We start from the raw sequence: 17,158 nt of genomic DNA on the forward strand, positions 1-17,158 counted from the left end.
TCCACCAAAAATAACACCCGAAAACGGAAAAAGCTTTTGGAGTTCGGCTTGTTAACTACAGGGAGGGTGGTGGAGCAGTTGAGAAAGGCGAGGGGGGGGGCGATCTATGAGCATGGAGAGAAGGGCAGCAGAATGTTTGCACAGCAGCTTAGAAAGAGGGAGGCGGCCAGGGAGATAGGGAAAGTAAATGACGGAGATGGGAACCTGGTTGGAGATTCAGCAGGGGTGAATAAGGTGTTTAGGGATTTCTACAGTAGGCTGTATAGGCAGGTACCCCCTATGGGGCCGGAGGGGATGAGGCACTTCTTGGAGGGGCTGAATTTCCCAAAGGTGGACGGGGAGCTGGTACAAGGGCTGGGGGCCCCGATCGGGTTCGAAGAGATAGTGGAGAGTCTGAAGGCCATGCAATCGGGTAAAACCCCGGGGCCGGATGGGTACCCAGTGGAGTTTTATAAAAGGTTCTCTGGGATATTGGGGCCGGTGTTGATGAGGATGTTCAATGAGGCAAGGGAAAGATGGGTGCTGCCCCCGACGATGTCATTGTCTTGTTGTTCACCCTGGGGTGACACGGACTGCACACGATGCAGTTAACTGATCAAGTATACACCAAACGTGGGCGTTGGTTCAATGTAAGATTTATTGAACTTCAGTAACGAAGCACACAGCTGCCTGTGGGTTGACTCTCTACTACTCTAAGTAAACTAGCATTAACTATCTAGACCAGGCTACCTCTGATCCACGTGTAGAAGGTGTTGAATGATTTGTACACCCTGACTATCACTACAGTTGTCACCAGTTGAAAGAGGCAGAGTGCTGATGCCTCGTGTGTTTTCTAGTTGGAAGCCCCCCTCTGGTGTCCTGTCTTGTGATTGGCCGTGTTCTGTTCTGTATACTGATTGGCTCACCTGGGTGTCTGTCACTGCCTGCTTTTACCTCATGATGTGCATGGGTGCATATTATGACAGTCACAGGCCACGATTTCGCTGATTCTGAAGTGGGACAAGAACCCGGAGCTGTATGGGTCCTACAGGCCGATATCCCTGTTGAATGTGGATGCTAAATTGCTGGCCAAACGTTTGTCCTCCAGGATTGAGGATTGTGTTCCGGACGTTATTGAGGAGGACCAGGCGGGGTTTGTTAAGGGCAGGCAGTTGGTGGCCAATGTAAAAAGGTTGTTAAATGTGATCATGATGCCCCCGGAAGGTAGGGAGGTGGAGGTAGTGATCGCAATGGATGCAGAAAAAGCTTTTGACCGGGTAGAATGGGATTATCTGTGGGAGGTACTGGCACGGTTGGGATTTGGGCGAGGCTTTATTGACTGGGTCAGGTTGCAGTATCAGGCTCCTGTGGCAAGCGTACGGACGGATAGGACAACATCGGGCTATTTTAGACTGCACCGGGGGACGAGGCAGGGATGCCCCCTCTCTCCACTGTTTGCGCTAGCTATAGAGCCGTTGGCAATTGCTCTGAGAGCCTCAAGGGGCTGGCCTGTGGGGGAGTGGTGGAGCACAGAGTCTCGCTCTATGCAGACGACCTGCTTCTGTATGTATCGCGGACCCAATAGAGGGGATGGAAGATATCATGAGGATTCGAGGGGAATTTGGCCGGTTTTCGGGGTACAAGCTAAATATGGGGAAAAGTAAGATGTTTGCGGTCCAGGCGAGGGGACAGGAGAGGCGATTGGGGGAGCCTCTGTTTAGATTAGTAGGGGGAAGCTTTAGGTACCTAGGCATTCAAGTGGCGTGGGAATGGGACCAGCTGCATAAATTAAATCTGGCCCGACTAGTAGACCAAATGAAGGACGATTTTCGGAGGTGGGACCCACTTCCGTTGTCACTGGCTGGGAGGGTGCAGGCGGTGAAGATGACGGTCCTCGAGATTCCTGTTGGTGTTTCAATGTCTCCCCATCTTTATTCCACGGTCCTTTTTTAAACGGGTCAACAAAGTGATCACTGGCTGCGTTTGGGCGGGCAAGACCCCGCGGATAAGGAAGGTAATGCTTGAGCGGAGTCGGGGAGACGGCGGGCTGTCGCTGCCAAATTTTTGTAACTATTACTGGGCGGCGAATACAGCCATGATCAGGAAGTGGGTGGTGGGGGAGGGGTCGGCATGGGAGTGTATGGAGGCGGCTTCATGCAAGGGCACCAGTCTGGGGCGTTGGTAACTGCGCCTCTGCCATTCCCGCCGGCACGGTACTCCACCAGCCCTGTGGTGGTGGCGGCCCTGAGATTCTGGTGGCAATGGAGGAGACATGTGGGAGGAGAGGGTGCATCGGTCTGGTCCCCAATCTGTAATAATCACCGATTAGCCACAGGAAGTATGGATGGGGGGTTCCGGATATGGCGGAGAGCAGGGATTGAGAGGATGGGGGATATGTTTATGGAGGGGAGCTTTCTGAGTATGAGGGCACTGGAGGAGCAGTTTGGGTTGGCGAGGGGAAACAAATTCAGGTATCTGCAGGTGCGGGACTTCCTACGTAAACAGGTGTCAACCTTCCCACTCCTACCGCTAAGGGGGATTCAGGACAGGTTAGTTTCCAGAGGGTGGGTAGGAGAAGGGAGCGTCTCTGACATTTACAAGGAACTTATGGGGTCAGAGGAGATGCAGACCGAGGCGCTGAAGCGCAAGTGGGAGGAGGAGCTGGGAGGGGAGATGGAGGATGGCCTATGGGCGGACGCGTTGAGTAGAGTCAACGCGTCTGCAACATGTGCCAGGCTCAGCCTGATACAATTAAAGTTCGTTCATCGGGCTCACATGACAGCGGCCCGGATGAGCAGATTCTTTGGGGTGGAAGACAGGTGTGCGAAATGTGCGGGAGGACCAGCGAACCATGTCCACATGTTCTGGGCATGTCCGAAGCTTAGGTGATTTTGGCAGGGGTTTGCAGATGTCATGTCCATGGTGTTCAAACAAGAGTGGCGCTGAGTCCAGAGGTGGCAATTTTCAGGGTGTCGGAAGACCCGGGAATCCAGGAGGAGAAAGAGGCAAATGTTCTGGTCTTTGCTTCCCTGGTAGCCCGGAGACGGATACTATTCGCTTGGAGGGACTCAAAGCCCCGAAGTTGGAGACCTGGCTATCGGACATGGCTAGCTTTCTCTGTTTGGAAAAAAATCAAGTTTGCCTTGAGAGGGTCACTGTTCGGGTTCGCCCGGAGATGGCGACCGGTCGTCGACTTCTTCGTGGATAATTAATCGTCAGCAGAAGGGGGGGGGGGGGGCGGATTTTGTTTAGCTGAGAGTAAGGGGTTAATAAAGGAGGGACCTGTCAGGAAAGGAGACAGCTTTTGCACTATTTTTATAGTTTCATGTACATTGTTTATTTTGTTGTTGTTACAATACCAAAAATACCTCAATAAAATGTTTATTGAAAAAAAAATTGTACCTTTCTGCAAATTGTGTCCACTCACAGCTGATGAAGCAAGGACCATTGTCAGATATAATGTATGATGGTATTCCTTGGTGAGCAAAAATGGAGTTTGCTGCTCGTATTACCGATCTTGTCGTTGAATTGTTCAGTGTAACCACCTCGGGATAGTTGGAATAATAGTCGATAATGACTAGATAGTCACAATTCTTAAAGTAGAACAGATCCATGCCAACTTTGATCCATGGATTGGCGGTGAGTTCATTTTGTTCCATACTTTCTTTGCACTGCACCGACTGATGTTTTGGCAAATGCTGCATTCCTGCACATGATTGTCCACATCCTTGTTGATTCCCGGCCAGTACACAGATTTTCTTGCTCGTCTATGACATTTTACAATACCTTGATGACCCTCGTGTATCTGGCCCAAGATACCCTGTCAGAGGCAAGAACGAATGACTTTCCTGTCTCCTTTGAATAGGAAGCCATCAATTACAGTGAGGTCATCTTTGATACTGCGAAAAGCTGAGCAACATCCATTGGGCCAAACTTCTTTGAATTAGTCGATTACCTTCTGGAGTATCAGGTCCTTTTCTGTTTCTTCTTTGGTGATTCGTAGTTTTCTGTTAGACACCTTTAGCATCTCAGCAACAAATGCGGCTCATGCTTCCACACTGTGTACAATATCTGAATCTGATGTGTCAGAATCATTTGTGGCTCTGGATAAGATATCAGCAATGACTAAGTCTTTCCCGATGGGCCGAGTGGCCGTCCGTTTTTGGTCAGGTACGCCAGTGTGGGTTAGACATGGTCCCACATGGCGGTACCTGGCAGGTAAGTTGGCTGGGGCGGTCCTCGGGGGGGGGGGGGGGATCCAACCCCAGGGGGGCCCCCATGGTGGCCTGGCCAACGATCGAGGCCCGCCGACCTGCGGGCGGGCCTGTGCTGTGGGGGCACTCCTCACTTCCGCGCCGGCCCCTGTAGGGCTCTGCTTTGGCCAGCGCGGAGAAAACAACCCCCTGCGCATGCAGCAGAATACGTCGGCCGGTCTGTGCATGCACGGGATCACGCAGTCCCTCGGCGGCAACCCCTCCGACATCCACCTAGCCCCTGAAAGTGTGGTGAATTCCCCACTTTCGGGGGCTGTTGACGTCGGGGTGGTTTGGGCCGGTTTTCCCCCCGGCATGGGGAATCCCGCGAAAGGATAATCCCGCCATATAACCTTGCCCTGTGCACCCAGGTCTAGATCATTAATGTATAACAGGAGACACAATGGTCCCATCATTGACCTCTGGGGAACACCACTACAAATATTCCTCCAGCCTGTAGAACATCCAGTAACGACAATATTCAGTTTTCTGTCACTCAGCCAATTTTGTACCTATGGTGCTCCTGTCTTTTTTATTCAAAGAGGTATAAATTTCCTCACAAGTCTTTTGAGCGACCCTGTTTCAACTGCCTCCTGGAGGTCCTTGTACACCACATCAACTGTTCTGCAATATTTGAGTCTCTCTGTTTCCTGTTCACGAATGTCCAGCAAGTTAGTTAAATACTATTTTCACTCTAGCAATCCATGCTGGCTTTCTTTACTAAATCAACATGTATTCAAAAGGGTATTAAACATGCCACAAAACAGCAAAGATTATCAAGTTTTTCTTTTCCAGAAATTCCCTCCGAAATTCAATACAATTGATATGAGTGTTCTAACTAAACATGTTAAATTTCTATCTTACAGGACTACCCTCAAACCCCACCACAGGGGTGAAATTACTAAAACGTTTTGCCTCAACTACTTTTTGTAGTAGTGAATTCCACAGAATCTCCATTTTCTGGGTGAAGAAATTTCCCCTCTCCTCAATCCTCAAAGGTTTACGCTGTATCCTCAGACTATGACCCCTAGCTCTATATTCCCCCACCATCGGGAACATTTGTTCTCAATCTACCCTGTCTAATCCTGATAGATTTTTTAAGGTTCTCTGAGATCCCCTCTCACTTTTCAAAACTCCAATGATAATAATCCGAACCGATTTAGTATCTCCTCATGTGACATTCTCACGATCCCAGGAATCAGCCTGGTAAACATTCGCTGAACTCACTCCAGAGCAAGAACATCATTCCTCAGATAAGGACACCAAAACTGCACACAATACTCCAGATGTGGCCTGACCAATGCCCTATACAATTCTGGCAAAACATTCCTATTCCCACAGTCAAATCCTCTCACTGTGAAGGCCAACATGGGATTTGCCTTCTGTACTGCCTGCTCTACCTGCGTGCTTATTTTCAGCGTCTGATGCACAAGGATACCAAGGTTTCGCTGAGTATGCACCTCTCCAGATACACCCATTTAAATAATGATCTGCTTTACTACTTTTGCTTCCAAAGTGGATAAACTCACATTTATCCATGTTATGATGCATCACTATCATCCAAAAATATTAAAATTGTGTCCAGAACTACAAGGTTTACATCATTGAAGTATAAGAGGAGAAGCAATGGGCTGATGATTGACCGCTGGGGAACTTCACTCCAAACATTCCTCAGTCCGTAAAACATCCAGTAACCACAATGCTCGGTTGTCTGTCACTCAGCCAATTTTGTATCCATGGTGCTGCTGTCTTTTTATTCAATGAGGTATAGGTTTCCTCACAAGTCATTTGAGCGACCCTGCTTCAACTGTCTCCTGGAAGTCCTTGTACACCACATCAACTATGGTGCAATCATTGATTCCCTCTGTTTCCTGTTCAGCAAGTTAGTTAAATACTATTTTCTTTACAAAATCAACATGTGTTCAAAATGTATTAAGCATGTCACAAAACAGCAAAGATTATCATGTTTTTCTTTTCCGGAAGTCCCTCCAAAATTCGATACAATTGATATGAATGTTCCAACTAAACATGTTAAATGTCTCTCTTTCAGGAGGACCACCCTCAAACTCCACTACAGGTATGCTCTGTACATAGGCTTGTGACTGTAATTTCAAGGATAGGAATATTTGCTGAAAACCAAAAATGAGATTTCATGGATGTCTCACTTTAGAAAAGTTTTTCATCCCTGGAACAATTCTCCTGAAACTTTTCTGAACATTTCTGCACCCTCTTCATTTTCTTCTGACTGAGCAGCGATTAGATTTGTGCACAATGCCGCAGTCTTCCAGGTTAGGCTGAACTAGTGTCTTTGTACACGTTTGTGATAACCTCATTGCTCTTGTATTCTGCCAGTTTTAATCAAAAGGAGTCTGTCTCCTCTATTAACCACTCGCGCATCGAATCCTTCAGTTATGACTCACGCACATATACACTCAGGTCGCTGTGCTCCTGTACGCACATTAAAGTTGTATTGTTTTCATCCAAAAACATTAAAACTGTGCCCTGTACACTAAAGTCTACATCATTAATGTATAACAGGAGACGCAACGGTCCGATCGTTGATCTCTGGGGAACACCACTACAAATTTCTACCAGCCCATAGAACATCCTGATGTGTTGGGTGTTCTGGATCACAAACAGGTCACCAACACGGGAAGTGGTGCAACTCTATTTTATTATAAGGATAACTATATTAACATACTTGAACTGTGGGTAAATGGACTTCCATTAAATTAAAATGGAAGTAAATTACCAGCTTTAACTGTTGACCCTTGCCTTGTCCTAATCAGGTGATGCACTCAGCACACGGTGAATGTCTGTGTTGCAGGCTGTGAGCTCTGTGCTCCGAGCTGGCTGCTACTAGAATGAGCGGGAATTCTCCTGTCCCCTGTCTTTATAGTGCGTGTGCTCTCACTGGTGATTGGCTGCAGTGTTGTGTGTGCTGATTGGTCCCTCTCCATGTCCATCAGTGTGTGTGTGTGTGTGGCTGCACCATAATATACTGGTGTATATTATGACACATCCAATAACCACTACGCTCTGTTTTCTGTCACTCAGCCCATTTTCTATCCATGGTGCAACTGTTTCTTTTATTCAATGAGCTATAAGTTTCCTCACAAGCCTTTTGAGCGACCCCGTATCAACTGTCTCTTGGAAGTCCTTGAACACCACATATAGTGTCCTGCAAACTTTTAGTCACTCTGTTTCCTGTTCACAAATGTCCAACAAGTTAGTTGAACACTATTTTCCCTGTAGCAATCCATGCTGGATTTCTTTACTAAATCAACATGAGTTTAAGTGACCAATAAATTTCTTCCAAAACAGCAATGATGATGAATGGATTTTTTATCTCACATAAATTCCCTGCAAAATTTGACACAGTTGACATGAATGTTCGAACTAAACATGTGAACTTTCTCTCTTATAGGACCGTCCTCAAACCCCACTGGAGGTACGCTCTGTACATATCCTTGTGGCTGTAATTTCAGGGACAGGATGATTGCTGAAAACCAAAAATGAGATTGCTTGAATCTGTCACTTTAGAAAATGTTGTCAACCCAGAAACCATTGTTTTCTGCACATTTCTGCACTCTCTTCATATCCTTTTGACAGTCAGACGGTGCTTAGATTTGGACACAATGCTCCAGTCCTCCATTTTAAGCTAAACTAGTGTCTCAATACACGTTTATGATAAACCCTTTGCTCTTGTACTCTATGCCCATATTAATAAAGCTAGGATACGGAATGCTCTATGAATCACTCTTGCATCACATCCTTCAGTTATGACATATGCACATATACATTCAGGTCCCTGTGCTCCTGTACATCCTTTGGAGTTGTATCCTACATAGACACATAGAAAGTAGAAGCAGGAAGAGACCAATAAACCCTCAGATACTGCTCTCCCATTCGTTATGATCATTGCTGATCATCAAGTTCAATACTCTGACCTCACCTTCCCCCCATATCCCTTGATCCCTTTTGCCCCAAGAGCTAATCTAATTTCTTCTTTAAATTACACAATATTTTCTCCTCAACTACTTTTTGTGGTAGTGAATTCCACAGATTCATCATTTTCCGGGTGAAGAAATTTCCCCTCACCTCTGTCCTAAAAGGTTTACGGCGTATCCTCAAACTATGACCCCTAGCTCTGCACTCCCCCACCAATGGGAACATCTTTTCTGAATCTACCGTGTCTAATCCTGTCAGAATTTTATAAGTTTCTCTGTGATCCCCTCTCACTCTTCCAAACTCCAATGAATATAATCCTAACCGATTTAGTGTCTCCTCATATGACATTCTCGCCATCCCAGGAATCAGCCTGGTAAACATTCGCTGAACTCACTCCAGAGCAAGAACATCCTTCTTCAGATAAGGACAACAAAACTGCACACAATACTCCAGGTGTGGCGTTACCAATGCCCTATACAATTGCAGTAAAACATCCCTATTCCCACAGTCAAATCCTCTCCTGTAAAGGCCAACATAGGATTTGCCTTCTTTACTGCCTGCTGGACTTGCGCGCTTACTTTCAGAGACTGATGCACAAGGACACCAAGGTTTCGCTGAGTATGCACCTTTCTCAATACACCCATTCAAATAATGATCTCTGTATCTGTATATACATAAGGGGTTAATGTATAGTCATTACAGTTAAATGCTCACTAGAGGGCAGCACTAGCAAGGGGTATAAAAACAGACTCAATCTGCTTTACTGCCTCTTCGTGTGTGTTGTGACAAGAAAAAAGAGGTGTAGAGTTAGCTCAGAGTATAGTATAATATTCATAGTTTAATCTGATTCTATCTTGTTTAATTTGACTACTGGTAAAAGTATTGAAGGATCAAATTCGCAAGTTAATTGATTAGTCACTGGACGACATCAATTATTCATCAGCATCAAAGTTACGTTCAACTCGGCATAAACAAATGAGTAACATACATTACTTAAAGTAATATAACATGCTACCAGGAGAAGTAATATAATACAACATTGCCTTCCTTTTTTGCTGCCAATATGAATAAACTCACATTTGTCCACGTTATGATGCATCCTTATCATCTGTAAACCTTAAAATTATGTCCAGTGCTGCAAGGTCTACTTGATCATTGACCACTGGGAACACCACTACAAGCATTCTTCCAGCCCATAGAACATCCAGTAACCACAATGCTCAATTTTCTGTCACTCAACCAATTTTGTACCTATGGTGCTACTGTCTTTTTACTCAATGAGCTATAAGTTTCCTCAAGTCTCTGTGACTCTGTTTGCTGGAAGTCCTTGTACACCACATCAACTATGGTGCAATCAATGAAAATCGCTTATTGTCACAAGTAGGCTTCAAATGAAGTTACTGTGAAAAGCCCCTAGTCGCCACATTCCGGCACCTGTTCCGGGAGGCTGGTACAGGAATTGAACCGTGCTGCTGGCCTGCCTTGGTCAGCTTTAAAAGCCAGCGATTTAGCCCAGTGTGCTAAACTGACTCCCTCTGTTTCCTGTTCACAAATGTTCAGCAAGTTAGATAAACTCTATTTTCCCTGCAGCAATCCATGTTGGCTTTGTTTACTAAATCATCATGTGTTCAAAAGGGTATTAAACATGTCACAAAACAGCAAAGATTATAACGTTTTTCTTTTCCAGGAAGTCCATCCTAAATTCAATACAATTGATATGAATGTTCCAACTAAACATGTTAAATTTCTCTCTCACAGGAGAACTACCCTCAAACGCCACTGTAGGTAAGCTCTATACATATCCTTGTGGCAGTAATTTCAGGGATATGAATGATTGCTGAAAACCAAAAATGATATTGCTTGAATCTGTCACTTTAGAAAAGTTTTTCAACCCTAGAACCATTCTCTTGAAGCTTTTCTGAACTTTTCTGCACTCTCTTCACTTTCTTCTGACAGAGCAGAGCTTAGATTTGGACACAATGCTGCCGTCCTCCAGGTTAGGCTGAACTAGTGTCTTTATACAGGTTTATGATAACCCCATTGCTCTTGCACTCGAAGCCCCTTTTAATCAAACTAGGAGTCTGTCTCCTCTATTAACCACTCTCGCATCCTATCCTTCAGTTATGACTCACACACATATACACTCAGGTCCCTATGCTCCTGTACACGCATCATTTTAATCCGAAAATATTAAAACTGTGCCCTGTATGATGTGTTAGGCAGGTCGGTTCGGTGTGGACTGCACTTGATGCAGCGATGCGAGAAACAGACCCCTAACACTGTAGAAGATCCAACACGGTTTTATTGAACGATAGAACTAACATACAAATTTAACTGTGGGTCAACACCATACTGAACTGACTGGAGACCTTGTACTAGCCTGACCAGACTTACTAGCTACCGCATGGAGTTTGCACTGTGCTAGCTCATGGACTCTGACTGTCTCAGTGGCTGGGTCCGGAGAGGGCGGGAAACCTAGTGCCCTCTGGCTTTATAGTGGTGGTGTCCTGTCTGGTGATTGGCTGCGCTGTGCTGTGTGCTTACTGGTCATCCTCTGTGTCAATCACTGCCTGTCTGCACTTCATTATGTACATGTGTGGATATTATGACATCTCCCCCCTTGTAAAAAAAAAAAATACTAAGGTGTGGATGCTTATAAATATATATATATATATGTGCCTGACTATCTACAGAAAGATGTCTAAATGAACGTATATACATAGGAAGGTTGCGATAGTGGAGATATATGGCAAACGAAACGATATTTACAGAGGTCCTATTGGTGAAGTCAGAAAAATGTACAAAAGCTCAGTCTATAGATTTAGTCTTTGTGGTGGGCGACAAATTCTTGTTGATTGCCGCAGAGGCGGATTAGGAGCCGCCTGCGCTTGGAGAGGCATCGTAGGAGGAGGCATCGTAGGTGGCGGGGCACGCCGGTCAGGTAGCGGGCGTGGAACTCTTCGCAGTGCCCGTCTGTTGCGCCGTAGCAGGGAGCCATCAGCCATGCGGACAAGGAATGATCTTGGGGCCATTTGTTTAAGCACAACAGCTGTGGCTGACCAGCCACCCTCAGGCAACTGTACGCGAACATGATCAGTTGGGGCCAGCTCAGGCAGATCCGTGGCATGGGCATCGTACGTGGCTTCCTGTTGGGCCCGTGACTGCTGCATTTTCTGTCGGACCTGGAGGTGGTCAAGGTCGGGAACGTGGATGGCTGGAACTGTGGTCCTCAGAATGCGATTCATGAGCATCTGGGCTGGAGACAATCCAGTGGACAGTGGGGTCGCCCTGTATGCCAGCATCGGCAGGTTACAATCGGAGCCTGAATCTGCAACTTTGCACAGCAGCCACTCTACAATGTGGACCCCTCACGAATTGGGACCACCCATTCGTTGAAGGCCTGAAGGTTTGAGGCACACAACTGCACTTGGGCTTCTATGTGGCAGATGAAGTCACTTTGTTCATGCGGTGTGGACCTGGACCAGGTTCATGGACCTGGACAGGGCATCTGCAACGATCAGCTCTTTACCTGATGTGTAGACCAGTTTGAAGTCGTAGTGGCGTAGCTTTAAAAGAATACGCTGTAACCGAGGTGTCATGTCGTTTAAATCCTTCTGGATTATGTGGACTAGAGGCCTGTGGTCCGTCTCTACTGTGAATTTCGGCAGGCCATAAACATAGTCGTGGAACTTGACTATCCCTGTTTGGAGGCCCAGACACTCCTTCTCAATCTGAGCGTACCGTTGCTCAGTGGGCATCATGGCCCTGGAGGCATACGCCACTGGAGCCCAGGACGTTGAGTCATCCCGCTGAAGGAGCACCGCCCCAATGCCGTCCTGGCTTGCATCAGTTGGTATCTTGGTTTCCTTGGTTGGGTCGAAGAATGCTAGGACCGGGGCTGTCGTGAGTTTTGCTTTCAGCTCGCACCATTCCTCTTCATGCGTGGGCAGCCACTGGAATTCCGTCGACTTTTTGACGAGATGGCGGAGGGCCGTGGTGTGGGATGCCATATTGGGAATTAATTTCCCAAGGAAGTTGACCATTCCGAGAAAGCGGAGGACCACCTTTTTGTCCTCCGGGATCTTCATGGCGTTGATCGCCGAGACCTTGTTGGCGTCTGGACGTACGCCCTGCTGCGAGATGTGGTCACCTAGGAATTTGATCTCCGATTGACCAAATGAGCACTTGGCCCTGTTGAGCTGAAGACCATGGGCGAAATGCTCCCCCAACGGCGCGATGTCCGCCGACTGGCACCAAAAACGGCGCCAATCAGACGGGCATCGCGCCGGCCCAAAGGTGAGGAATGCTCCGCATCTTTGGAGGCCGAGCCCCAACATTGAGGGGCTAGGCCGGCGCCGGAGGGATTTCCGCCCCGCCAGCTGGCGGAAATGGCGTTTGTTGCCCCGCCAGCTGGCGGAAATGGCGTTTGGTGCCCCGCCAGCTGGCGCAGAAATGCGGCGCATGCGCGGGAGCGTCAGCGGCTGCTGACAGTTTCCCGCGCATGCGCAGTGGGGATAGTCTCTTCCGCCTCCGCCATGGTGGAGGCCGTGGTGGGCCAGGCTACCGTGGGGGAAATGGCGTTTGTTGCCCTGCCAGCTGGCGCGGAAATGCGGCGCATGCGCGGGAGCGTCAGCGGCTGCCGACAGTTTCCCGTGCATGCGCAGTGGGGAGAGTCTCTTCCGCCTCCGCCATGGTGGAGGCCATGGCGGAGGCGGAAGGGAAAGAGTGCCCCCACGGCACAGGCCCGCCCGCGGATCGGTGGGCCCCGATCGCGGGCCAGGCTACCGTGGGGGCACCCCCCGGGGTCAGATCGCCCCGCGCCCCCCCCAGGACCCCGGAGCCTGCCCACGCCGCCTGGTCCCGCCGGTAAATACCAGCTTTGATTTACGCCGGTGGGACAGGCAATTTCTGGGAGGGACTTCGGCCCATTTGGGCTGGAGAATTGAGCGGGGGGGGGGGTCCTGCCAACTGGCGCGGCCCGATTCCCGCCCCCGCCCAATCTCCGGTACCGGAGACTTCGGCGTGGGTGGGGGCGGGATTCACGGCGGCCAACAGCCATTCTCCGACCTGGCGGGGGGGGTCGGAGAATGACGCCCCTTGTTCATGGATCCTTTGTAATACCTTCTTGAGGCGAGCGATGTGTTCCTGGGGCATTGTGGATCAGATAATGACATTGTCAACGTACACTCGCACCCCCTCGATGCCCTCCATCATCTGTTCCATGATGCGATGAAATACATCGGAGGCAGATATGATGCCAAAAGGCATCCGGTTGTAGCAGGAGCGACCAAACGGGGTGTTGAACGTGCACAACTTGCGACTGGACGCGTCCAGCTGTATTTGCCAAAAACCCTTGGAGGCGTCGAGCTTAGTAAAGAATTTGGCACGAGCCACCTCACTGGTCAACTCTTCTCGTTTTGGTATCGGGTAATGCTACCGCATGATGTTGCGGTTTAGATCCTTAGGGTCAATGCAAATGCGAAGCTCACCTGACGGCTTCTTGACGCAGACCATGTTGGCTCTGTAACCATTAATATGATGCCCTGGTCTTGGAGGTCCTGTAATTGTTTCTTCAGACGATCCTTGAGGGGTGCCGGCACCCGGCGAGGTGCATGAATTACAGGGGTGGCGTTCGGCTTGAGCAGGATTTTATATCGGTATGGGAGCGTGCCCATTCCGTCGAACACGCTGTGGTACTGCGTGATGATGTCATCTATGTCGGCTTGCAAGTTTCCATCGGGCGAGGCCGTCGCCGGTGATGATGACATGGTGTGGACGTGTTGAACCAGGTTCAGGAGCTTGCAGGCACGAGCACCGAGCAGAGATGCTCTGTCAAGCCCGACGATTTCAAACCGCAGCGTCGCCTTGATCGCCTTATTGGATACCCCCAGTTGACACGAGCCACTTGCAGCTATGGCGTTGCCATTGTAGTCAAGGAGCTGGCAGGCCGGTGGAAGAATGCTTGGTTTGGAGCGGATGGTGTTGAGGTCGGATTTCGAGATGAGGTTCGCCAATGCGCCGGTGTCCAGCCTGAACCGGATGTGGGCCTTGTTCACTGTGAGGACAGCAGACCACTCGTCGTCGGGATCCACACTGAGAACAACAAAGAACAACGAAATGTACAGCACAGGAACAGGCCCTTCGGCCCTCCAAGCCCGTGCCGACCATGCTGCCCGACTAAACTACAATCTTCTACACTTCCTGGGTCCGTATCCCTCTATTCCCATCCTATTCATGTATTTGTCAAGATGCCCCTTACATGTCCCTATCGTCCCTGCTTCCACTACCTCCTCCGGTAGCGAGTTCCAGGCACCCACTACCCTCTGTGTAAAAAACGTGCCTCGTACATCTACTCTAAACCTTGCCCCCTCACCTTAAACCTATGCCCCCTAGTAATTGACCCCTCTACCCTGGGGAAAAGCCTCTGACTATCCACTCTGTCTATGCCCCTCATAATTTTGTAGACCTCTCTCAGGTCTCCCCTCAACCTCCATCGTTCCAGTGAGAACAAACCGAGTTTATTCAACCGCTCCTCATAGCTACTGCCCTCCATACCAGGCAACATTCTGGTAAATCTCTTCTGCACCCTCTCTAAAGCCTCCACATCCTTCTGGTAGTGTGGCGACCAGAATTGAACACTATACTCCAAGTGTGGCCTAACTAAGGTTCTATCCAGCTGCAACATGACTTGCCAATTCTTATACTCAATGCCCCGGCCAATGAAGGCAAGCATGCCGTATGCCTTCTTGACTACCTTCTCCACCTGTGTTGCCCCTTTCAGTGACCTGTGGACCTGTACTCCTAGATCTCTTTGACTTTCAATACTCTTGAGGGTTCTACCATTCACTGTATATTCCCTACCTGCATTAGACCTTCCAAAATACATTACCTCACATTTGTCCGGATTAAACTCCATCTGCCATCTCTCCGCCCAAGTCTCCAAACAATCTAAACCCTGCTGTATCCTCTGACAGTCCTCATCGCTATCCGCAATTCCACCAACCTTTGTGTCGTCTGCAAACTTACTAATCAGACCAGTTACATTTTCCTCCAAATCATTTATATATACTACAAACAGAAAAGGTCCCAGCACTGATCCCTGTGGAACACCACTGGTCACAGCCCTCCAATTAGAAAAGCATCCTTCCATTGCCACTCTCTGCCTTCTATGTCCTAGCCAGTTCTGTATCCACCTTGCCAGCTCACCCCTGATCCCGTGTGACTTCACCTTTTGTACTAGTCTACCATGAGGGACCTTGTCAAAGGCCTTACTGAGGTCCATATAGACAACATCCACTGCCCTACCTGCATCAATTATCTTTGTGACCTGCTCGAAAAACTCTATCAAGTTAGTGAGACACGACCTCCCCTTCACAAAACCATGCTGCCTCTCACTAATACGTCTATTTGCTTCCAAATGGGAGTAGATCCTGTCTCAAAGAATTCTCTCCAGTAATTTCCCTACCACTGAAGTAAGGCTCACCGACCTGTAGTTCCCTGGATTATCCTTGCTACCCTTCTTAAACAGAGGAACAACATTGGCTATTCTCCAGTCCTCTGGGACATCACCTGAAGACAGTGAGGATCCAAAGATTTCTGTCAAGGCCTCAGCAATTTCCTCTCCAGCCTCCTTCAGTATTCTGGGGTAGATCCCATTAGGCCCTGGGGACTTATCTACCTTAATATTTTTCAAGACCCCCAACACCTCGTCTTTTTGGATCTCAATGTGACCCAGGCTATCTACACACCCTTCTCCAGGCTTAACATCCACCAATTCCTTCTCTTTGGTGAATACTGATGCAAAGTATTCATTTAGTACCTCGCCCATTTCCGCTGGCTCCACACATAGATTCCCTTGCCTATCCTTCAGTGGGCCAACCCTTTCCCTGGCTACACTCTTGCTTTTTATGTACGTGTAAAAAGCCTTGGGAATTTCCTTAACCCTATTTGCTAATGACCTTTCGTGACCCCTTCTAGCCCTCCTGACTCCTTGCTTAAGTTCCTTCCTACTTTCCTTATATTCCACACAGGCTTTGTCTGTTCCCAGCCTTTTAGCCCTGACAAATGCCTCCTTTTTCTTTTTGACGAAGCCTACAATATCTCTCGTTATCCAAGGTTCCCGAAAATTGCCGTATTTATCCTTCTTCCTCACAGGAACATGCCGGTCCTGAATTCCTTTCAACTGACACTTGAAAGCCTCCCACATGTCAGATGTTGATTTGCCCTCAAACATCCGCCCCCAATCTAGGTTCTTCAGTTCCCGCCTAATATTGTTATAATTAGCCTTCCCCCAATTTAGCACATTCACCCTTGGACCACTCTTATCCTTGTGCACCAGCACTTTAAAACTTACTGAATTGTGGTCACTGTTCCCGAAATGCTCCCCTACTGAAACTTCTACCACCTGGCCGGGCTCATTCCCCAATTCCAGGTCCCGTACCGCCCCTTCCCTAGTTGGACTGTCTACATATTGTTTTAAGAAGCCCTCCTGGATGCTCCTTACAAACTCTGCCCCGCCTAAGCCCCTGGCACTAAGTGAGTCCCAGTCAATATTGGGGAAGTTGAAGTCTCCCATCACCACAACCCTGTTGTTTTTACTCTTTTCCAAAATCTGTCGACCTATCTGCTCCTCTATCTCCCGCTGGCTGTTGGGAGGCCTGTAGTAAACCCCCAACATTGTGACTGCACCCTTCTTATTCCTGATCTCTACCCATATAGCCTCACTGCCCTCTGAGGTGTCCTCCCGTAGTACAGCTGTGAGATCCCACCTAACCAGTAGCGCAACTCCGCCACCCCTTTTACATCCCCCTCCACCCCGCCTGAAACATCTAAATCCTGGAACATTTAGCTGCCAATCCTGCCCTTCCCTCAACCAGGTCTCTGTAATGGCAACAACATCATAGTTCCAAGTACTAATCCAAGCCCTAAGTTCATCTGCCTTACCCTTAATACTTCTTGCATTAAAACATATGCAC

General features: G+C 48.3%; 1 protein-coding gene across 23 annotated transcripts in view; it reads left to right on the forward strand.

The window, feature by feature from the left end:
• LOC140389119 (mucin-13-like) overlaps nucleotides 1-17,158 on the forward strand; it is a 206,150-nt gene that overhangs the window by 101,867 nt on the left and 87,125 nt on the right. For 20 of the 23 annotated variants that reach the window (XM_072473324.1, XM_072473279.1, XM_072473344.1 and 17 more), the window contains 3 exons: nucleotides 6,283-6,309; nucleotides 7,660-7,683; nucleotides 9,942-9,968. In XM_072473324.1, coding sequence (XP_072329425.1) covers nucleotides 6,283-6,309; nucleotides 7,660-7,683; nucleotides 9,942-9,968 — 78 coding nt within the window. The remainder of the gene's footprint in view (nucleotides 1-6,282; nucleotides 6,310-7,659; nucleotides 7,684-9,941; nucleotides 9,969-17,158) is intronic. The other 3 variants (XM_072473359.1, XM_072473293.1, XM_072473385.1) reach the window with 1 other exon arrangement.

The sequence above is a fragment of the Scyliorhinus torazame genome, chromosome 2, assembly GCF_047496885.1.
Source record: "Scyliorhinus torazame isolate Kashiwa2021f chromosome 2, sScyTor2.1, whole genome shotgun sequence".
Taxonomy (NCBI): Eukaryota; Metazoa; Chordata; class Chondrichthyes; order Carcharhiniformes; family Scyliorhinidae; genus Scyliorhinus; species Scyliorhinus torazame.